General features: G+C 38.4%; 1 protein-coding gene and 1 long non-coding RNA gene across 3 annotated transcripts; one reads left to right on the top strand and one right to left on the bottom strand.

Moving 5' to 3' along the window:
* Positions 1-31: 31 nt before the first annotated feature.
* unc119b (unc-119 homolog b (C. elegans)) lies at positions 32-23,868 on the bottom strand. Its single transcript, XM_044223203.1, has 5 exons — positions 22,036-23,868; positions 6,429-6,542; positions 5,410-5,509; positions 4,825-4,997; positions 32-2,207 (listed from the first exon to the last, which is right to left on the bottom strand). The coding sequence occupies exons 1-5, from the start codon at positions 22,292-22,294 to the stop codon at positions 2,095-2,097; spliced, it is 759 nt and encodes a 252-aa protein (XP_044079138.1). The 5' UTR covers positions 22,295-23,868; the 3' UTR covers positions 32-2,094.
* LOC122888582 lies at positions 8,385-21,046 on the top strand. 2 transcript variants are annotated; one of them, XR_006380727.1, is made up of 5 exons: positions 8,385-8,684; positions 11,977-12,040; positions 17,629-17,705; positions 18,455-18,594; positions 18,803-21,046. It is a non-coding gene; the product is annotated as an uncharacterized LOC122888582 (long non-coding RNA). The 2 variants fall into 2 exon arrangements; XR_006380728.1 differs by lacking the exon at positions 17,629-17,705 and having other exon boundaries at positions 8,393-8,684.
* Positions 23,869-24,506: the final 638 nt, after the last annotated feature.

Raw genomic sequence — 24,506 nt, 5'->3', positions numbered from 1 at the left:
ACCCACAATATTAACAGTCAAGACACTGTGATATTTCAAAATGTCCCATAAGTCTTTATTTATTTTACTTTTGTTCAGTCGCACCAACATTTGAATTGTCAAAAAATGTACATCAGTTCAAAATAATTTGTACACGAGTCACAATTGGTCATAAATAAATCTGTTCTACATATCTGTGTTACATTTTTGACATAACATTCAAGTCAATCTGTTTTATTTCCAATTAACAGAGTCCAATCTGAGTCCCCTTCTGTCCATTTCACTACTTTTAGCACATTTGCTATTTTGCCTCTCACCCTTTATTCCCTGTAACTTACAAATCAACAACTTGTGCAGGCCCAAAAAAAAACAAAGTCACCCAGATTTTAATCACTTCTGACAATCTGAATAAATTTCCACCCTTTTCTTGTGTTGATCTGAACACACAACAGGTGCAGTCAAGTAATTTCCTTTCAGCTGGCTGCAGTTCTTCACAGACCTGGCTCAACTAGTATTTGCAGCATTTGTTCAAACACACTTGCTGTATCAGACGGGTGGCGTTTACCGCAATTTAAGTAGAAGCACTAAAGTCACCAAACACAGAAACTAAACTGACTTTCAAGTGCATTAAATCAGACAGTATGTACAGATATGCTGGAAAAAAAGAGAACTATTTGGGTACTATTTGAGTCAGGTTGTGTCTCAGCACAGACAGAGAAAGCTAAGTGTGCATATTACAGTTTAGAGGCATCCCAAGTCAGTTCAGTTACAGATTCTCTGTGTGATCTGTGTAATAAATGCCCTCAAATAACAAGAGATCAACACATTCAGGTCCTAAGTCACTGGAATGTGTGAAAACATCAGGAAACAGAGAAACAACACAACGAATGACAAAATGGACATATATTAGAAGGACTGCCACAGAAACATTAGATTACACACAAACAAAGAAATATATGAGATTTAAGGGTGATTTGTTCTTAAAACGACTTCTGCTACATTCCCAAATCTTCTGAATGAAAAATATCAACATTTACAAATCCAAGTTTTCTTTTTCTTCTCTTATGAAGAGTTTACAAACTGCAAAACTTTAACTTGGACACATATGGTAGGTACAACTTAAAGTTTTTAACAACTTCTTTATCACCTAAACAAAGCAACATTGGTTCGCAGATGACAAAGCGTGTTTATGGTCATATCAGATCAGCTCACCTTTACAAGTTTTCTAATTGTTGGCTCTGTAGAGATGTTGTGCTTTGAGCAAAGACAACAAACATGGTTCCAGAAATAAATAAGGAACAAAGGAGTAAGGAAACAGAAAATAGGTCTGATAAATTCAAAATGACTAACTGGAAATCTATTTGACCTTTGCAAACCAGATGACCACATTATTGACATTTAAATTAATATATATTTTTACCAGACCAGTAATCATGCTTCAAACTGACATACTTACAGATACGCAGACAAAGACAATCATACAAAGTACAGAAACACACACGCACACACTCCAAAAAGCAAGTGTACACACACATGCTCACTTAATCTGAGAAATTATCATTAATTAATTATTATTAATTATTTAAGCCCTAAAAACACACGTTTTTAGATGCAAGATTTGTTCCTAAACCCTAACATGTACAGGAATGAAAAAAATAATTTCTATCAATATTTGAAGACACAGAGTTATTTTTCTATTTTCATTTAATGACGTGGCTAGAGAGCGAAAACCATCTGATATTTCCTAAAAAGTTGCTTACTTGCTGGTTTATCATGTTACAAACACACTTTGTTACGGCGACGCCACACCAAGATGTGAACTGTGTGTCCATGTGTGTTTTGTTTTTAAGCTTTGACAAACTTATGCATGCTTACACACACAGACACACACACACACACAGATTGCAGCTGACACATCTGTAAGGGCGTTTTCTGGGTGGCATTCTCTCAGCGGGAGAAAGAGATAGAGAGAGAGAGAGAGAGAGATAGAGAGAGAGAGAAAGAAATACAGAGATGGAGAGGGAGACTACTGGAATGACAGGATCTTAACCCCACCAGTGTAATCTGATCGTCCCTCAGGTCCGTCCACCTGTCTCTTGTGACGATGTGTCGTCTCTACGTCCCACCGTTGTACGAGTAATCCGCCTTGTTGTGCATCACCAGCTTATTGTCCACAAAGTAGAAGCTGTCGGACTGCGTCTCATACGGGTGCAGGACCATCTCTCTGACTGTGAGCAGACACAAAAACATGACTGCTGTTAGAGCACTGGTTCCCAACCTAGGGGTCGGAACCCCAAGGGGTGCCAAGATAAATCTGAGGGGTCCCAAGATGATTAAAGGGATATATTATAATCTGCTATGCGATTTGTTTTCAGCAAGAAAACTTCGACTAATGTTAGGTCAACACTACGCTAACACTAACGCTAGCTAACGTCAACTTTTACTGTAGCTTTCTGTCTAATGTTGAGCGCTGTGGGTTTTAATAGCATCCCTACAATGTACTGTACTCTTTTATTTGATTAAAATGTAAATATTTGCCAAAGGTCTTATAGTGTAAGGTTGATTGAAATGTCATTTTATGGTAAGTGTTGCAATATAGGGCCCCTATAATTATTAAATGATGGGGGGAAAGGGTTACCTAAAACTAGCTAGCCATATCCTAAGATTACTGTTGTGCCGAAAAAGGACTACCAGTCGAAATAAGACTGCAATTATTAGTAAGATGTTATATCATCATCAGGGCAGTATGTTTAATGTACAGTAAATACGTTCATGTCGGGGGCAGTCCTTTTTCGACACAACAATTAAACGCCACCACACAAAGTAATCTAATCTAGAGCTAATGTATAGCTATATGTTGCAAAATGAATTCATTACTCTTATCACGAAAGATTCATCACTTGATATGACTGAGTCTGAGTCTCACTCCACTCGACCATGAAACATGCAGGTTGTGCAACGAACTGGCAACCAGTGGAAAGAAATGGCGGAGGGGGGAGTGCGTCATCTAGTGGCTGGATGTGATCAATGTTATCTATAGCACCTTTAACGTTTCATCTGGCACCAGATACTTTCAAGACTAAAGGCATTCCCATCAGCCTCATACCTATTTTGTATTTAGTGCTAATAAGCAGGCATAGCATGCATTCAATTAATTGATTACTCAAACAACAGAAAACTAATCGACAAATATTTTCATAGTCAAGTATTCATTTCAAGTGAGTATGAAGCAAAAATATCAAATATTCTCTGGTTCCAGCTTCTCAAATGTGACAATTTGATGCTCTTCTTTGTTTTATATATTTGTAATGTGAATATCTTGAACTGTTATTCAGCCAAAACAAGCAATTTGAAAAGGTCACCTCTGGCTCTGGAATACTGTGATGGGCATTTTTCACTATTTCATGACATTTTAAAGACCAGTTAATCATAAAAGTGATCAACAGATTAATCAATAATAAAAAAATAATTGTTAGTTGCAGCCCTACCATTCATAATTCAGCATAGCCTATAACCTGTGATAAAGGGTCGCAAGTGGACAGTGCTTAAATTTAAGGGGTTACAAGCAAAAAGGGTTGGGAAACACTATGTTAGCGTGATAATCTATTTGTTTCAGCCTCATGTAGGTAAAAGAATTCAAGTGAGAGGAGTGATTTCATACAACACATCGGGTGCAGTTTATTTGTGTCCATGCAGAAAATAATACGTAAGGAAAAAAAAGAGAACTCAAACAAAGAATAGCAGAACATAAAAGTTCTATATGATGTTAACAAGATTTATACAGTTGCAGCACACTTCATGGGAATAAAACATCCACTCTTCCTTAAATATGTAGGAATTGAGAAGGTGTTTTTGTTAAAGAGAGGGATTTAGATTTAGAGTTTTTCCTTAAGAGGGAGGCATTTTGGATTTCTAAAGTGGCACCTCAAGCATGAAAAACTGGAATCTGAATATACTGTGCTTTGAAACACTTGTTTGAAAAATTAGGTTGAAAGAGTATTAATCAGCATTTGGCATTTTTCCATAGAAAAATAAAAATTTAAGGGTTTTACCCATTGATGGCTTCAGATGAATATGCTATTTTGTAAAGAATATGTTGAAAAGTTGGCTGTAATGATGATGTTTTGTGTATTTATGGTCCTGTATAATTAATGTTTTTAATCTATTTCGAGTAAGTATTGTATTTCACAGAAATTATTCTCGCAAGATGATGGTAATACTATTTTGTATTTATGGTAATTTTCACATGACTAATTGATGGACTGTGTATCAAGAAACGGAAAAAACCTCAGACACCACCCTGACGGAGGCAAGATAGGGACTTGCACTTAAGCTCTCAGAGTTGAAAGAGTAATAATACAGGTAGTACAAGTATTTCCCAGGAAAACGCTCCGGTGCACAGGAAGTGATGTGCATGACTGAACAGACAAAGAAAACAGCACCACCTAAAGAAACTCCGTCAACAAAGAATCCAGACAAATCCAGACATTTGTGATCAGATACATTAGATCTAAACACATATTACGCCACACTTTAATGTGGAGCCTGTGTCTTGGATACATCTTTCCTTTAGAGTATACATAATTAGAACTGCAACGATTATTTGATTATTTAATGAGTCGTTCTCAAGAAAATTAATTGCTACTATTTTGATAACCGATTAAACGTTTTAAAAATAATTGGCAGATTAACTATTTGCTGTAGCAAATTAGTAGTATTTAAACGTAATTTCTAGGAGGGTTTGAACAGAGCATTATGAGTACATGAGCATGCTGTCTGGACCACAGGACCTCCTAAGTGTTTTCTAGTGTGTGTGTGTGTGTGTGTGTGTGTGTGTAGACTTACTGCTGTCCTCTGACAGAGGTGGGAATTCATAGATGTGTTCACAGGTGTTCTTGCTGCTGGGCATGCAGAAGCCGAACTCAAAGTCAAAACTCTTAAGCAACTTCTCTCTGAAATAATGTCTCTCGATCATCCTGAAGTTTTCGATCGCCATGTCTCCGACCGTGAACTCCACGCTGGAGAGACAGAGAAATAAGAGAGAGACACAAAAAAAGTTGCAGTGTTTATATAGTTCTCACTTATTTGTATTTTTAAACTGTCTACATTTTATATTATCTTATTTATCATATATATACATATACACACACATATATATATATATATATATATATATACACATATATACACATATATATATATACACATATACACACATACATATATATGTTTTAATAGCACAATTCTTCTGTTTATGTACATGTTTTTATGTCACACTTGCTTTGGCAATGTAAACGTCTGTTTCCCATACCAATACAGCTCCATTGAATTGAATTGAACTGACAGAGGACACAGCTAATAATCTGCTGCTAATTAATCTGTTGGTAACTGCTTCCTTGTAAATAAAGATTCACACACGTTCTCACTTACGTGGCTCCAACTTGCCGCAGTCGGAGAAAAGCGGGAGTGAACTGGTAACGAACAAATCGGCCAGCGTTTGGGTCAACATCCCTCTTCTCCCCTGCTTTGTCTTGAGGATCAGTTTGTATGAAACGGAACAGAATAAAATTAAACTAAATATTTTTAGACATGGAAATTTCCCTTGGCTTGTCTGTGGTTGACTGAAAACAAACATGTAACAACAAATACAACATTGAACAACCCGGAAAACCAGAATAAGTAACAGGTTTATATTCCAGTTCATGTCTACTACCAAGCAAGAGAAAATTATACATTTGTTTGGTAGAGAATAAGCACCGATTTGTTTCCTAACTGAACTAAACACTATGAAGCATGTGGGATAACGGATCTTGTATTTATAGGCCTCTTGCTACAACCCTGTTTTTATTTAGCCTATATTTGTTTACGTTTTGGCAAATTGGCAGCATTAAAAGTATGCTGAATTAGCTATTAGCAATTCCTGATTGCCATTACCATAGATGTACAGACAACTATCACTGATTACTTTGATACTGAAGAAAACTTGATGATTCTCCAAACTACAATAACAATAAACTACCGGCATGCAACTCCTTATATCTGCTTATTATGTGTTATAAACCATTTATTAATTGCTTAGAAATGTAAGTAAATAAAATAAGTAAAGTGTTAAATACTTTAGTGTTGTTTTGCTGCTTATTAGTGACTAAGCAGTTTTTAGACATTCCTTTGAAGGCCATGATGGGGATCTTTTTTCCCCCTATGTTTTATAGACTTGACAATGACTTAATTACTTTATTACTTTAGTTTAAAAATCTCAAAAGGATTATTATCAAAGGATCATTAGTGTGCGTTTTACGAGGATGTTTCTGCAGGTTAATGGACTTGTTTAGTGGATGTGTGCAGCCCACATGTATGAAGCTACTTTATAATGTGTTTTAAGTATAAAGTGTTTTCACGGTAAATAAAGGTTAAATGAATCAAATCCAAGGAATAGTTCAGTGACTCGCCTGTGGATGGAGGTTTGGTGATTTCAAACAGCACCGTGCCGGTCTCCATGTCTCTGATCTTGAACCTGGTGAAGTCAATGTTGAAAATGTTCTCGTCCGGGCTGCACAGATAATCTGAGCGAGAGAGAGAGAGAGAAAGGGGATAGAGAGTTACAGATTAGACATAAAGTACTATTAAGTAGCGCTTGAATGAAAATACAAAGAATGTGCTTTTTATAAAAACACTCCAAGTCCATTAATTCCCTGATCAATACATCATATAACTGGGAGGGCTGGGTATCGAACTTCAATACTTTCTGAGACCGAAATATGTTCATAGCAGAGAGTATTGAAAAGTTTGCATCAAAAGAGAGGACAGATTTTTAGACTTTGATCAGATATTTGCTGATCTCATATAGGAAAAAAAGCAAACGTTAACCGCTGCAGACAAAGAAAATGTATTCTTTCAACAAGCACTAGTTGCTCGGCAGTCAGGAAGCTGTAACAGGAAAATAAATACTCTGAAAGTGTCTATACTGACAATGGATGTTCATTTTAAATGAAAATATGCACTCAAACATTCACATACCCAGAAACTTAAACTAAAACAGCTCTGCAGCAATCAACAACATATTCAAATAATAATATAAATTCAAATCATTTTCAACTTTAGGATAGCTGACATTGAATTTTTGACACAAATCCTGATGAAAAACTGTGTTAGAGGAGCCATTTCCTCACAAATATGGCACACACACACACACACGCACCCAGTAAGAAAGAGTTATTTTTATTCCTGTAATCCTTCCTGCCCTCACCAGGCAGTGTCACTGCTTATTAGAGTTCCCCAGCAGAGCAGAGAGACACTTCCTGCTTCCTGCCTGATCCGATGACACCACTGCCCGGCAGGTGTAAGTGCAACATCTCGCTATCATCACATGATGCTGGTGGATGAAAAATAAATTCAAAATTAATTTGGGATAACATTGTTTCAGGGATCTTAGAGTGGATCACTGCAGGTCTGAGCAGCCATGAGAGAAACAGAGTCAGTGAATGTGTGTGATTACATGCCAAGTCCATCTATTCACTCAGTGTCTGTTTTTCCTTCTCATGTGATGTTAACAGATCTGCAGTTGTCTCTGCATGTTCTGCTGTTTCTTCTGATGGACGCGTTCTTGTGACACACACAGACACACAGTGTGTCCGCTGTGTCTGCTGACTGTAAGCCAACCACATCTGTCTGCTCAGAGACAACAGTGGAGACACGGACGTCCATCAGTACAGAGAGGAATAATTTAATCGCTAATGAGGGACGGCTCTGATTGGCCAATCAACCCACCAGCTGTTCTTTATGACACATTGACAGCAGCAGCTTCCCACAAAAAAAAGATATGATATTTCCAGATGTTTCCATCAGCTCCCAGCTGTGAATGTCATGCATGTCTTGTTATTCTCATTTCTATTTAATTGTGAAAAGTGTTGATAATGTTAAATTGATTTAGTCAGTATCTCACTTTTCATACATTTCTAAAAACGATAAATAAAGGGAGATTTTTTATTTTCCCAAAATGTTTTCACACTTTTCATAGTGTTATGATTCCTTTCAGTTTGGTAGATTAGGGTGTGTGTAGGAAGAGATGGAGGGTCAGCATACACATTCTTATGGTCCCTATCATAAGCCATGTGTATAAATGGATTTGTTTTATAAAATCATTGTGGAACCTGGCAGTCGTTCAATTAAAAACAATGTTAAAGAAGAAGCACAATTGCCAGAGCAGCTGTCAGTAAGACCATTACGTATGGCTTTTGCTATTCATAGCTCCCGTTCTTCATCACATGTACCTGTAAACCATCATCGACTGTGATATCTTAATCATCATTGCTAAACATCAGAAAGATGATCAAGAATTAATTATTTTTGAAACTAAATAAAGTAAAATGAAAAGATCATTAACACAGGGACATAAAATGACAGTTCCAATGTGAATAAAAAGATTTATAACATAACCTCAAACATCACGGCAGAAACAAATGCAGCAAGTATGTAAGAAATAAGCAATCAGGGATGTGATTCTTTCAGATTAATCCGGAATTCCGGTTTTCCGACCTGAAAATGTGACGCACGTGAATCATGCAGATCCGTAAAAAAAAAGTTATAGTCGCGCCAGCTTCTCTGTCCTTTCCTCTGCGTGTTTGACCGAGGCTCAGCTCCCACACACACACACACACACACACACACAGCAGAGCAGAGCGGTCGCGGTGGAAACAGTGAATCAGGTGAAGTAACGTTTTATTCCAGTTGACAACTAACAAGTAGAAACGCGATATTTCCACCTGCTTTGTCCGCAGTAGTTGTTACAACCTCGGCGCGCTTGTTTGACATACTGTAATTCTAATAGTTTTGGAAATATAACCAGACATATATAGTGGTTGCGCTTGCAGATTTGCATATAGTAGAGGACTTAACTATTGGCCTTGGCGCAGGTCTGTGCTCTCCGAGTGCCCTTGTAGTTTCTACATTAATTCCCCCTGGAGGATTATTTATAATGCTCCCTGCATGTTATTTTTCATGTTTATGTATTCATGCTGGAGCACGCCCGAAGTAGAAGCATATACCCCGAAGTCACAGCATGTTGTCAACTCCAGTTACTGTGCTGAGTGTTCCTGCCGGAGCTGATCTGATTCGTTGTGACGCTGTGATGCCTTTGCTCCTCTGTCAGTCTGCTGAGGTCGGCTCTTCTAAACACATCAGCTCTGCATACAGCGCTCCGTTTACTGCCATACAACACCTGAAGAGTCACACAGCATCCCCACACACAGACAAACACAAGCACCCTCAGCAGCCACACAATTTTAATTAAGAACAAACAACATCTATGCCTGTAAGGAGTGGGAACATTAATAAGAGTTCTGCATTAGTGTGTGTGTGTGTGTGTGTGTGCGCGCACAGAGGGTACATCTACACGTGGGTATAATACACTGTACCACAGCTGGTGTTGTCCTCGTCCTTTTGCTAACCTAGTGCTAATAGTTACCTTTGAGCCTCCTAATGAAGTCCCATGAGGACAATGAGTTTGATTTCGAGAGTTCGGTGTGTGTGTGTGTGTGTGTGTGTGTGTGTGTGCTCTCACTTTGCCTCACAAAACCTGAGGTGTTTGTAGTAAATTACATGCAGTCTGTTATCTCATACACCCACACACACACACACACACACCCACAGACACACAGAGCCATCTGAGGTTAACTTGCTGCTAGCAGTTGATGAATCCACGAACAGACTCCAGTTTATCACTGTCAGCTCTCCTTCTGCGCTGTGATAGTAAACACCTCCAGACAGAACAAGCTTTCTGTGTGTGTGTGTGTGTGTGTGTGTCTATGTGTTTGCAAGTATAGGACTGATTCAACCAAAAGGCAACCTTTGTGAATTAAAAGTGCAGTGAAGTGTCTTGTCACTGCAGTCCCAGCTGACTGATGCAACACACTAAGGCTGGGTTGCACCAACAAGGATTAATTTTTAAACCCGATTAAATCATGGTTTAATTTCAAATTATGTTGCACCAAACTTTACAACAAGCTTAAATTTAAGAAAGATAAAATTTAAACCTCTCTCATTAAACCTCAGTTTAGTTTTTACTCTAGATTAAATTTAATTCTGCTGCACCAAAACTTTAAACTCCAATTTAAAATGTGATGCAGTATTAACTTTAAACTTATACTTGAGGAGGTTTCACTTTTAAAATGGCTGCCTTTTTGAGATGTATTGAGCAAAATAATCAAGTTCCTCAAAGAAAGTTCAGGGAAAGACTCAACCCAACTGAGCACTGTTGAGTTAAACTCAGTATAAACTACTAAAATAACAGAAAGGAGTACACATTATGAAGAAAGATGCCAGGTGGAAGTACAGTTTCACTTTCACTTTCCTGTGGAGCTATTACAGCTGCATAAAACAGTATGCCCACCCCCTTTTATACTTACTAGGTCCTGACAGCACTCAAATGTATTATTTATTTTAATTTGGGTTGGTAAGCATCTCCATATTGATTAAATTCTATTTAATTTTGGTTTACATCAATAAACTTTTTATTTATTTTTAAATTGTGCAACAGAGCTCTGCTTAATTTTAAATCTGGGTTTACTCATTTTAAACCTAGTCTTGCTAAACTCTGATTAGAACTAATCTTATATTAAATGAATCCTTGTTGGTGGAACCCAGCCTAAGATGACTATAAAACAGTCAAAGCTGCGGTGTGAGCGTTAACGCAGCAGCGGTCAAACGTTGCTGAAAACAGGAAGCTTGTCTGTAAACCACTTCTTCAAACGTCAACATCAGCACGTTTTAACAAAGTCCTGCAACAACTTCGGACTTCACATCCTCATCACTGGACAAATGTATCAAACTCCAGATCCAATATTTTATACCCATCACTTATTACATTTTATTTGTGCACGTCATGTTTAATGGGTAGTAAAACGTATTCTAGTGATATTTTAGTGCCTGTCCAAACACAAGAATGACACAACAACACAATGATATGGCTCTTTGTGACTTTTTAGGGTTTTTTTAAGTGTGACAATAAAAAAGTAATTTCTGACTGTGTGTGATGTTGAGTAAAATGTCTTCATTGTTTGAGATGTGCACTTGGAAAGAAGCAAAAAATCCTGTTGATCACTTTATTTACAACGTTTCGTTCCTCAGACCTTCATGAAATTAATAAATTTGACTTCTTTTACCGACTTACCGGTGTACAAGAACTTTGTAGTAATTGTTAACAGAAGTTTCTTTTGTAGTGACTGCATATGAAAGAAAGGCTGTTTGGGCCCAAGTCTGTCAATGTGACCTGCAGTTCTGAAATAAACACAACTCCACTACTATTTCAAGGTGGTATGGACCATCATAGGGGCTAAACAACAAATATTCTTTTTAGTCTATTTTAAGCAATAGCAATTTTAGATTAAGTAATTATTTCTTTCTATAGTAGTTTTCATTGTTAGTGGTGGAGTCCACCATTCCTGCCTAGGATTAAAAAAAAAAGCACAAGGGATACACAGGCAGGAAACGATGCGTGCATGTAGTTGCTCCATAGTCTCCAACTCTTCAGCAAAGTAACCAACTTTACTCTGTCCTGCTGCTGAAATCAGATCACGGTTATTGATGGCATGATGGAAAGACTGATAATTGACTTCTTTATTAAACGTGTTTGTTTGGGTACACTGTAAAATTATCCAGCAGTTGCTCTTCTGTTGTATTTCTGACAAATTTACTGCTCAACGAGTGCTTGCTGCAGTATAAAACTACATTTGCTGTTACCACCAGTAACCACAGGTGTTGAAAACCAGGACTGAAATCTTAAAAATCTTAATATATTAATGACAAAACCAATGATGCTACCAGACTTTATGACCATGTGGGAGAGCCCTAAAAGCTGCTGCAAGGTGGTTTATCAACAGCTGATTTACCAAAGTGAACTCAAAGAGCAGCGCAGAGAGAAAGAGACACGCTTTTATTCCAGATATCAGATAAGTGAAGTTATTTTTTAAAAAATCATGCTTTTTTTGTGTTATCTTTCAGCTGACATCCTTCCTGTCCACTCGCCACAGATGTGGCAGAAATCACAAGCTTACAACCAGACAAGGTCAGGTCCACAGTTCAACACATACTGTAACATGTGACCTAGATTCTGCCAAAATAAACAGTTTTGAGCTCGTTCTAGCAGTTCACCCAGATAACGCTGGGGCAGGACAGGAACCTTCCAGTATGACGGTTTAAGATCGCAGCCACATGAAACCATATTAAAGGCTTATACACAACACAACATGCATGCTGACACTGATAATGGGATCTAGTTCAGTCTGTCCCACTTGAGCTAAAGGATTGGTGGGTCCGACGTCCTCCCTGGAAGTTTCCACAGTTTTCACCACCGTGCAGTCAGGATACACATTTAATCATAGAAATCTCAATCTGGGTTTTGATGATGCCTTTACTTTCATATTGTACATCACTCAATAAACCCACAGTATAAGGGGGTATAAGGTGTGAAACCTCACTGCTGAAAATATTCCTGCACATATTTGAATTACACATACACAAAATATTTGTAAAAAAGGTTTTGCAGCTGTACAAAGTCCCACATTCAGATACGTGCATGCACATTTTTTTCACATGTACACAAAAGGTGATATACAACTACAGGCTGTGAAATTATTTGCGAACATCATTTCACAAGCTCAGAATATTAATGATCCTAATTTGCTTCCATACTGGAGGGACTATGTTGTAAAATCAGCCGCTCGTTAGCATTTTCTCCCCATTCATCTCCTCTCTATTACCAGGAGCATTTTCTATTGCAGCAGGAAACACAACGTTTGGATGCATGGGGACATACATCTAAGTGAAAATCAATTGAAACCAATCAATTTTTCTATGAAAATTGGCAAAAACTGAAAATGATTGGCCATAAAATGTTCAAGAAAAATTGTGATGAATAATCTTAATGATCATTTTAGGCATAATTGTGCAGCCCTATGTGCAAACAATGCTAGGCTAAATGAATTTCTCTATGATTTACTTTTACACGGCCTGTTTCATGTGACAACAGCCATGTCATGTCACAGAGGTGAGACGGGACATAGTACTGTGGCAGAGAGTACATTTTAATCAGTAATCCTCTAAGATTAGCTCCAGGGATAGATGAGTGGGATTGTTATAGGAAAGTGGATTGAACACAATGGGCCTCACGCAAGAACCGCTCGTTTGAACAGCTTTGTTCATAAGTACAAGTGATTTAAGAAAACTTGTAGCTTTCACCAATATTGTCGTACTGGTCATGTGCAGATTTGTCTGTATTTCTTCACAAGGGGAAAGACGTACTTATGACTAGAATTAGAGGTATTCAGTCCATGTATGGATTCATCTTTAGCACTGAATCTTCACTGTTGTCACTGACTGATGTAGCTTTCAGCAGCCGAGCTCCTTTCACTGGTGTCCGAAAGCTCTGTTGTCCGTTCAGTCGTGATACACAGTATGTTACTGCCTGGTTAAAAGCTTAATGAAAGACCGCCAAAGCCACATCAGCAATCATGAAGTGATAACTCTGTTGTAATTAGGCGGCTCCCGAGCTATTAACATTATAAACTGTACTTGTAGAGGGAGAGTTTTGTACTGAGAAGAATCAGCGCTGAAGTGACAGCAGTATGAACGGTGTTGCATTCACCTACTGATGTACATACTAAAGTGCATTGAACAGTAATGCGATCGCTTAGCGAAAAAATTAACAAACTACATAGTAACTATGAATCTTCAAACTGAACTGAACGAAATGATTTCAATCAGCAGAGTGATTTGTAATTTCCTGACTGACTATCGCTTCTCTTCTCGCTTTAGCCAGACATTTTTTAGCATCTAAACTCATGTCAAACTATTTCAGGATGTGAAGCTCTTCCTTTCGCTCTTGTGTAACATTTTTAGTACAGACATTCATGTCACCCTCACAATAAATTTGAATTAACTTCAGTGATCCCCAGACTTTTAGAGCCATCATCAAGTCAAAATTTCAACTTGTCCAATACTTTGGTTTATGACCAAATACTTCAGCTGTATTTTGGCACATTTCACCATGCGTATTGTTAACGGCAAGATTTTAGCATGCTAACACGTAAAAATAAGATTGTGAACATGATAAACATTATACCTGCTAAATATCAGCATGTTAGCACTGTCACTGTGAGCTTTGTTAGCATGCCGACATTCAGTTCAAAGCACCACTGTGTCTAAGTACAGTCTCAGAGAACTACTGGCATGGCGGTAGACTCTTGGTGTTGATGAAACTTGCCCATAGTGGAGCGGAACAGGTAGCCGTATAAAGCAATTAAGCGGCATCGACTATGCTAACTAGATCAAATCTCATGAACGGGTGGCATTCATTAGGTTGAAACAAGCAATTTATGAATTTAAGTTTGGGTAGTTTAGAGAGTTTGGCGAACACTCGTACAAGCAAGCGTCACGGGAAAAAGTAAAAGATTAGGATAAGAATACTAAAATGTTCCTGCAAGAAGTCCATTGTGTGTTTGTGTTTCAGTAGAGCGATTTGTTTTAGCTGTTAGGGTATTTTTGCCATGGCTTGGCATGAACATTTCTCCCACATGAGCTATAAGCTTCCCTTCAGCTCAGCGAGTGTTTCCCTATCATATACAATACAGCCAGCTCCTATACTGCTGGACCTCTGCCACTTCTCTGGCATGAAGCCCTCTGTCCTGTTGGCATGGAAACCACACATTTTGTCTCCTGCCCTCTTGCTCACCTCACAGTGTGAGAGAGTATCACATGTGGACAAACACACAGCTGATTTCCTCTCATTGAGTGTAGATGAGGGTCATCACACTCACACACACACTAACATGTAATTTTCTTTGCAACGTGACAATCAGGACACTGCTGTAAACATACATTATGAATGACAGGTTCAAGACAAGAAAACAGAAGACGATACAATATATTGTTTATGTATAATATGAACAAGCTGGTGTTGAAAATCAGAGGAAAAAAGCAGAAAAACATATTCATCCAGTCGGTTTACTGAATGTTTTAAAACAATACCGAATATTGTTTCAAGTTTGCATTACAGTTTATGAAAACTACACATAGGATGATGTTTAACACATTCATATGTAGTGTAATTTTTATTTTGATTCATTCATTCACTGAGCTGACAGATGTATCGGCATAGGCGCATTTTGGCATAAATGTTTTATTGGCTGCATTATTTATTTTTAGGTATATTTGACTCTCTCTATGTTTTACTATTATTGTATTCAAGCTGAATCTATTTTTGTTTTTACATATTATATACACTTATTTACAGTATCTTTGACACAACCCTGAAAAAACCAAGAGAGCCTTACCAAAATGTTATGGGTCATGTCATTTGTAAAAAAAATTATCATCTGATATATAATCATCAGATTAAATTCTTCTTCTTAAATTCTATTAAATATCAGTATCAGTTGATCACTATCTGCTGACACTTGCAGGATATTTCACTAAAACACTGTAATGAAAATATGACATGAACAGGGAGCCACTTTGGTCTGTTTGCAGGGGGTCTATCAGTTAGGTGGGAGGAGGAAGGCCCAACACAGCTCACATGGACTAATCCGGTTTAGTTTTTTATGTATGAAGGCAAATCCAACTAATCACTGAAGGGGGGGGTTAAAGCAGCGAGGGGAAGGAAGTTGATGACACTCAGGTAGCAAAGGTACCCTAGACCCTCCGTAATTATAGGAGAAGATGCCCTAAAACACCATGTCATCATTACAACTTTTTAATTAATTTGTGAGCCAGAGGAAAGTAGGAGATCCACAGATTTGTTAAGTATTTGCAAAACATCCAGCAGATTAAAAAATGCAGGAGATTGTTCATCAACTTTAATGTTTTTTGGGATCAACATGTTGATGATATAGAAAATTTGCCACACTGGTGACATGATGCATTCACTTTCTGATGTACATACTAAAATGTATTTGAATGGTGATGTGATCGCTTAGCTTAGAGAAAAAGTCAACAAACTATCAACTATAAAATCAGTGACTATGAATCTTTAAACTGAACTAAATGAAATGATTACAATCATTCATGAAGAATTGTAATGACAGAATTTGAACGAATGTGTCCCTGACTATCACGTCCCCTTGACCGTCTCTCAGTAGTAGTCCACTATTACTCAGTATCAGTAATAGTGGACTGTTTCACTTTAGGAAGACATTTTTAGGGAATTAACCTAATCTCAAACCATTCCTTCTTTATTTCTGTTGCGGTTCTGCTTTGCAATGACACAGCGTTGACAAAAAGTCATATTTTCTAATATCACTACTGACACTACAAATTGTGTTGTTTTAGTCTGATGAACAGGATGCAGTGTGAAATTCTTCAACTTTCAACTTTTCTAGCTAATTAGTACTAATTGGCAAATGTTAGCATGCTAACATGCTAAACTAAAGACAGCAAACATGGCAGACATTTTTCCAACATCAGCATGTTAACATTGTCATTGTGAGCATGCTAGCGTGCTGATGAAAGCGTTTAGCTCAAAGCAACACTGTGCCTGAGTACAGCCTCACAGAACTGCTAGCATGGCTGTTGACTCTTAGTCTTGTTTTCCACAAAAACTGCTGCATGTTTCAGCAAGGTTGTGCTGGAAGATCATGAGTTAGACGTCAACACCCTACGCCTTGGAGAAAATAACTGGGGAGGTATTTTTTATTAATTGTTGTAGCACCAAGTAATATAATAATTAGCAGCCCAAAAATGTTACATTCATCATTTAGAAATGACTTCAGTCACCATGTCACCTGGATATTCTGTTAAGTAAATGTTTTCCTGCAAAGACAACTTAAATAAAAAAAATAATCCAAACTCTTGACTTGAAAGCAGCAAGTATATAACTATATTTAGGCATTATTATTATACAAAAAGGTCTATAAACTACACTTTGATAAGTATAGATGATGCATGGTCCCATGGTGCAAATGAGTGTATTACATATATGCATACTAGATTATTGGATTTTTATGAAAATGTAGACATTCAGTTTATAGGAAACTTTTCAGTTTCCTGTTTTCAGTAACAGGACTTTTTTGTTGTTGTTTTTTGCTCAAATTCAGCTCAATATAAAACAAACCTGATATGTAACAATTTCCTCCCCTCAGCACTCTGAACTGTGATGAAGTTTGATAGCATGCAGCTGCAGAGGAGTGACGCATCTCGTTGCTGCCTTACTGACCTGCATTCGCCAGTTGATGACCACAGCGTCATGGCAACAGTGCTGTGGTAAAAATGGGGACGGTTTTAAAATGAGGGACACTGAAAAGAAAACCGGATGGGGAGACGAGGGAAGAAAGAAAACCTGAGATTTGGTTTGGTGAAGGTTCGTTGTAGGACTCCAGATATGGATGCAGCTTACAGCAGTTAGACATCACACTTAATTATACACAACTTTTGAAGCAGTTTGCCTTCGTTCAATGTCAAGAAAGGTTAAAAAATATCATGTGTAAACACATTAGGGCAAAAAAACAGGCTCTGAAATTCTCTGTGTTGTCCTTTTTTGTCTTTGAAAGACATATCTGTGTTGGGCCTTCACTATACAACCCACCTGTGTTATCTTATGATCTTGACAAGAAAATAAAGCTGGCCTGGTTTCATCACCTGCTACTCCATTTAACTTCACAGCACGGAGTATTTAACTGCATCATTTCTGCACCAGCACACTGCTAAAGGAGTACAAGCCGACAGGACTGCAGGCCTAAGTGGGTAATTTGACCTCTGGATGCTTAACAGACCTTGTGGGTTGTAAAACAGTTTGTTCTCACAGATCATCACTAGGTTATTTAGTTTTCACACCGAAGACCTCGCAGGTCACGTGCTGGTTCACACTGTCGTTTGTATTTTGAGTGTTTCTGTCACTCAGCTGACACAAAAATAAGTCTCACCACTGTGAATCCTTTTAAATATACTCAGGAAATGTCATTTAAAGCTGTGACACTGCCGTAACTTCTGGCTTCTCAGACAGACTGAATTTAGCTCAACGCTGACCAAAGTTCTAGTTGTGAGCTAAAGTTCTGTCATCTATTTCAGAAACTGAGTCCCAACAGAAGCAATGAGACATTAAAACACCTGTTAAAACATATACTGTGGCTACAGACTATACTTGTTTCTGATTGGCTGGAAGGGCACCTCAGTCTAGAGAAAACTGCTAGTAACCATAGCAACAGAGCTAAGTTAAACTTGCTAAAACTAACAGTTAAATCAAAAGTACTCAAACTACCAAAAATTTTTTTTTAAAAACCCGATTATGACTCAAATTTCTTCTTTTTACTGTACATTAGTAACCGGCTGAGGTATAAGCACCCTGATGCACTACCAAGTGTCCAGATATAGAAAACAATACATCAATCCTCTACCTCAACCATTATTGTCCTATGTTGGGACAGTTCATCACACATGTTTAATGTATTTGAATCTGAACAGTGCTGCAACTAACGATTATTTTCTTTAGGCCTGCAAGTGAACACGGCCAGACTGGGCCCGAAGACTGTAGAGCCAGAATATTGTAACGTGGTGAATTAAGGTTTTATTTCAACCAAACCAGAGTTGGTTATTGTTGGAACAGTGGAAAGACTAACAAAGACGGTTTTGGTGAGTTTTATTTTGTTTCTGTCGAGTTTGAATGAAGTGTGTTTTACAATGAGTTAACAAGGCAATTAAGCTTGTAATATTTCAGTGAAAGAGAGAAATGTGAATTCAGAAGGTGTACGGTTGTATTTTGCTGTTTGATAAGGATAATAGGTGTAAGAATATTTCCTTTCTTGGCATTTTGTGAGTTTATTTTGTTTGTTTTTTTTAGACAAAAAAAGCCAAGAGAGCTTGTGTAACATTGCGAACTCACTGCTGGCACACATCTCCTGGAACTACTTGAGCTATACTATCGGAGTATCGTGGTATTACAACACAGGACGGGTCGAAGCTAGCAGGTTAGCATGCTAATTTCAGCAGCACAATACATTAACGTCATTGACATGACGTCAGAACTGTTACTTCTTCGTATTCTGTTGATAAGGTTAGTTCACTTTTTGAATGTTTTAAAATAAAATTCTGGCCAAATCTTACATATTACCCCTTTAAGCAAAACAATTGAAAACAAATCATACTGAAACACACTCAGTTACATCAACACTGCAGGGAAACCTTTCTTGCAGCTCTGAGGGTTGTGATGAGTTCCACACTGACACGACAGATTAAGATTCAGTTAAGAACATAAGTTTGGATCAGATCAGTTAACTGAGCAGAAAGCCTGTTCTGTATGTGCAAATCTTAATCAATTTCAGCAGCTTGCTTTGATTTTGGAAACTTTTATACTATTTGAAAGTCACTTTTCTGAGAATTAATCTGACACAAAGTGAAGTTTCCTCTCCTGTGAGACATCTGTGCTCCAAGCAGGTTCAAACAACAACCACTGAGTAAAAAAACAGCAAACCTTTTTGACTGAGGACTGTTGTAAAGTCTGGCTGAGCTGTGCTAGGTATTGTCGATTGTGTATCATGCCACTTAGAGAGGGAATCAATTTCAGCCACTTGAGAATGTGCAGTAGCAGGAAAAAACAGACAGACGAGTCACAAAACAACAGAAGGGCTTCAGTGTCTTCTCAGGAGAGAGCTCAGGTTGTGCACATATGTCCATTTCTGTCTATGTAATCCATCAAATGACAGCACAACTACACTGTTAAACAAGGGGGCAGAGCAGAGGAAAGAAAGGAAGGAAAGTAGAGGAGGAAGTGTGTGGGAGAACAGAGCATGCACGCTCCGCTGGCTGTTACCACGGGGAGATGCTTCATGTTGCCGTAGTGATTCAAGCGTGTATCCACATTGCTGTGGTGATTCACACATGCCCCCTCTTGTCTCCAGCGATGACGCTGCGAGGTAGGAAAGTGAGAGTTTCCAAGACCACAATAGGGTCCAGCGTAGGAGATAGAATCATACGACATGCCGCTGGACAACGATCCCCACATAAACTCACTCATGAGCATCACCAACAACAGACTTACAGATAAAAACACAAAGATAGACACTCAAGCGTGTACTATCAAGTCAAAACGCAGCTGCAGTACTTCTCCTGTTCCTAACAACAGTGACAGCCAGTAAAAGAGGAAGGACGAGCCAAGCCAAAGGATGTTCCCGGAGCTCTTCCTCTTCTCAGTAAGCTGTGATTATGTTGGACTGGACAAGCAAGATCTCATTCCTCATCACAACATAAACTTCCTCTTTATCTTGAGCTGCATGAAAAAGTAATAGAAAATAAGGAAAAGCATAAGAAGATGAAAAATATGATTTGAGCCAACGTGTCGCTGTAGGGATAGTTTCAAGACAGTATAAAGACAAGCACTCATTGTATTGTTATTGCATCTCACAGTCTCATGTGGAAGTGGGTTCAGTAAGGCTGCTCACGAAAGGTACATGACCATCAGCACATGCAGAAATTAAGAAAACGTGTATTTGTGCCCAATGCCCAAACACTTTCTAAAATAGCTGGGAGAAAATCCGACACTTATCTCACTCAGTTTCTATCGTAACGGCCAATATAACTGTGTTGTGTAAGTCAGGTATTATACTGGCCTTTAAATAGTCAAATGTCCTGCTGGCCACCTGTTAGCTAACTACTGGTTTAAGACCTGAGTTGGTAGATAGATGGAGGTGTTCTTGTGCACATAAGAGCTTCCGGACTGCTATCTCTCCCTGTGTTTCTCTATAAGAGGCTTGTTTGAGATTTAGAGGTGTGACATAATTAAAAAGGCAACTGCATCAAGTAATGCGCCATGTAATCAGCAGCCTTTTTGTTGTCACATAATGAATAAGAAATGTGCTTTTTCAAGCTCTTTTCAACAGCAAGTATGGCAATCAGAATGTCACAAGTGGCAGAAACGGCCTAAACATGACTTTGTACACAAAAATGTTTGGGAATGATTATGTTGTCTTAGGAACACAAGCAAAGCAGCACTTGAAAAGACCAGAAATTTAAACGTTAGATCTCTAATCTGCAAATCTTTTCTCTGACGTAAAGTATAACACAATACAGTGGTGGAATGTGAAAAGTAGATTTACTCAAGAACTGTAATTAAAATACAGGTACTTGTACTTTACTTGAGTGCTTCCATGTGTTGTTGATGTTGCAGTTTGTTGTTCTACTCTGCTACATTTCAGAGGGATTTATTGTCATTTTTACTCCACTACATGTATTTGACAGCTTTAGTTAATAGTTACCTTTCAGATTAAGATTTCACAAAACAAAACAAATGATCAGCTATTGTAATAAGACACATTGTTACAGGTTAAACTACCAAAAAACACTATATAATGCGGTTACACATACAATACAAACAATACATCATTAAAGATAATATCATTTATAACAATATACCAATCACAGGGGCTGTTTGTCCACATAACGAACACTTTTACTTTTGCTACTTTAAGTACTTTTTGCTGATAATACTTCTGTACTGCTACTTGGGTTTTGAATGCAAGACTTTTTCTTGTAATGGAGTATTTAGACATTGTGGTATTGCTACTTGTGCTTAAGTAAAAGCTCTGAATACTTGTTCCAGCACTAACAAAATGCCACTCTTACCCTGCTGTTGGTGTATATAACATTTCTGCTTAGGTTATTTTGAATCACAAGCTGCAGAATTAACCCGCAAACTGCAGCTAGAACATTTTAACAACAGTTAAAAGAGATAATTTGAATATCTGTATGATAAGAAACAACGACAACATTTTGCTACACACACACACGAACGTGACACCTGGTTGTTTTAATTATCTGGAGAGTAAATGAAAAGAAAGGTGAAAACTTCTGCTACTAAGATGCCAACAGAGAAGGTTTCATGCACATCTGCAGACAGGTGGGCAACATGTACCGAAGGTGGGGGGCTCCAATGATGCATTAGCATGTGTTTGAATAGGGCCTATGTACATAAATAAGGGGACACATGACGCGATACATGACTCATACAGGAGCTGTAACATTTCAGCACCTTTGTCCTCCTTTTGCACTCAACAACCGACACAGCAGCAGCGAACTTACTCTCTGTGATCTTCTGCAAGCCCAGAACATCCTCCGGAGTGATCACCGTGCTGGCGAGCAGGTCCTCCTCCGTGGTCACCGGGACTCCCACGTCGGTCGAGTTGCAGCCTTTCTTCACTTTCATCGCCGCCGTTTGCTTCGGGCTGCCGTTACTGCTGCTGTCTGCGCCTCCGGTGTCTCTGCCTGGATTATTACCGGCAGGCTTCTTAGCGCTTGACGGGTCCTGGCTGTTGCCTCTGCTGGTACAAGAATAGCTCATTCTCCGCTCCTCCTCCTCCCCCTCTCCTAACCCAGGGCTCCCAAGATACAAAACAGTTGCCTCCCTCCTCCCTCCTCCCTCACCGAAGGATGCACAGTTGCTGTCTGTTATCCGGTGCTTAATTCAAATCCGCTTCGTCTTTATGAGCCTGCAGTCTGACTCCGCAGACGGGTTGCATGCAAGCGGCCCCGGCTCTCGTTGGCTGAGCGCAATATGCGGAGAGCGGGCTGTTTTCTGCTGCTTTTCTGCGCAGCTGCTCTCTGAGACGCTATTTCGGTTGTGTCAAGTGAAGCTAGAAGTCTGTGGGAAATAATCTGCTGGGCTTGGAGTTGAAAAAGAGGCGGCAGATGGTCGTTGCTGTAAAGGAGGGAGGGGGTGCGTCTCAGTGACAGCCCTCAGCTGCGCCCGCCCTGTGCTACAACCGACAAATGCGCGCAGCAATCAAGATGACAAACCCACCGATTAATTCAAAACACCCGAAATATTTTCAGTGTGTGTCTTTTTCTATTCAGGGCCCTAAACTCAGTTAAATATTAGCCTACCATTAGGCCTATGTGTAAACCAATAAGGACCTGTAGTTTGTAGTAAATAATGGCAAAGGCAGGGTGACTTCGAAACAGGTTCTTCGCGCATCTTCCAGCAGCGTGCAGCTGAATCAGGAGCCTCTCAGTCCGTGGACAGCTGGGGGGGACTGGCGCACACTGATTGATTTACAGCCCTTAATTGTGCAAACAGAAGTTTCGACACTACTGTATCTTAACCACAGTACAAATTGACGAAGACACACATGTATAGTCAACCTAGAACAGGTGTACAATTGCCATTGGATAATTGGATGAACAGGATTTCAAATCTATTGCATAATGAATCCCAGGTGGGAGTTGCCACAGCCAATGTCCAAGTGCAACACCCCATGCACCATGATCATATCAGAAACAAAAGAACACAGAGATATCTTAAAGTTACAAAGACAGAAGTGCAAAAAGTAGAAGTATTCCATCAGGTGTAATAAATTAGAGGAAACATGTAAAATTCTATTTTACCAAAAGGCTCAGCTGTGTCAGTCCAACATGCCTCTCTGCAGAGCAGTCACCACCTTCGCAGTCTCCAGAACTTCAGATTTGATATCCAATGACAACTGTACACCTGTTCTTGGTTGACAATACAATGTATTGTGTGTTTGCCCCATGTCTTTGTCCATTTTGACTCTGATGAAGACACAGTAGTGTCGAAACGCTAGTCTGTTTGCACTTTTGAAGTCAATCAGTGTGCTTCAGTATCACCTTGGAAGTTCACAGTGACTTTATTGCCCTTATTAATCAACAATAAAATAAGATGAAATAAAGTAATATAAATCACTCTTAGTGCACTACATAGGCTAAATATACCTACAGTGCACCTGTTGTGTCTCTTATATGCCAATTTGCCTACTTCTGTTCAGTGCTGGAAAGTAACATTTACTCAAATACTGTAGTTTAATACATATACTTGTACTTGAGCGTTTCTATTATATGTTACTTTATACTTTTACGTTTTAGAGGGAAATATTGTACTTTTTACTCCACTACATTAATTTGACAGTTACTGTTTATTATTCAGATGCAGATTTTACATATAAAACATAAGAACAGTTTATAAAATGATGCCTTTCCTGTAAATACAACCAGCAGTTAAACTCTAGATTTACTCAAGAACTATACTTAAGTAAAAATTTGAGTTACTTGTACTTTATTTGAGTATTTCCATTTTATTCTACTTTATACTTCAACTCCACTACAATTCAGAGTGAAATATTGTACTTTTTTACTTTAAATGGAGTATTTTTACATTTATGTATTGGTACTTTTACTTAAGTAAAGAATCTGAGTGCTTCTTCTTCTTGGCAACATTAAAGTACCTGCTTACATCTTAATGCTTTTAAAGTACATTTTGCAGATAATACTTGTGTACTTTTTTTACTTAAGTAAAATTTTGAATGCCAGACTTTTACTTGAAATTGAATATGTTTAAAGTGTATTATTGCTACTTTTACTTAAGTAAATTATCTGAATACTTCTTCCACCACTGCTTGTGTTGCAATCAGCCACTAAAATTCCCCCAAAAATATATTAAGGGTTGCAAGTCTAAGCTACATCTGCAGCCTCATACACCAAATATACATTAGTTTGGTAAATTCAACTCTAATTAGTTGCATCCAGACTTTACCTTTACA

The sequence above is a fragment of the Siniperca chuatsi genome, linkage group LG14 (genome assembly GCF_020085105.1).
Source record: "Siniperca chuatsi isolate FFG_IHB_CAS linkage group LG14, ASM2008510v1, whole genome shotgun sequence".
Taxonomy (NCBI): Eukaryota; Metazoa; Chordata; class Actinopteri; order Centrarchiformes; family Sinipercidae; genus Siniperca; species Siniperca chuatsi.
This window is presented reverse-complemented; position numbering and strand designations above follow the sequence as displayed.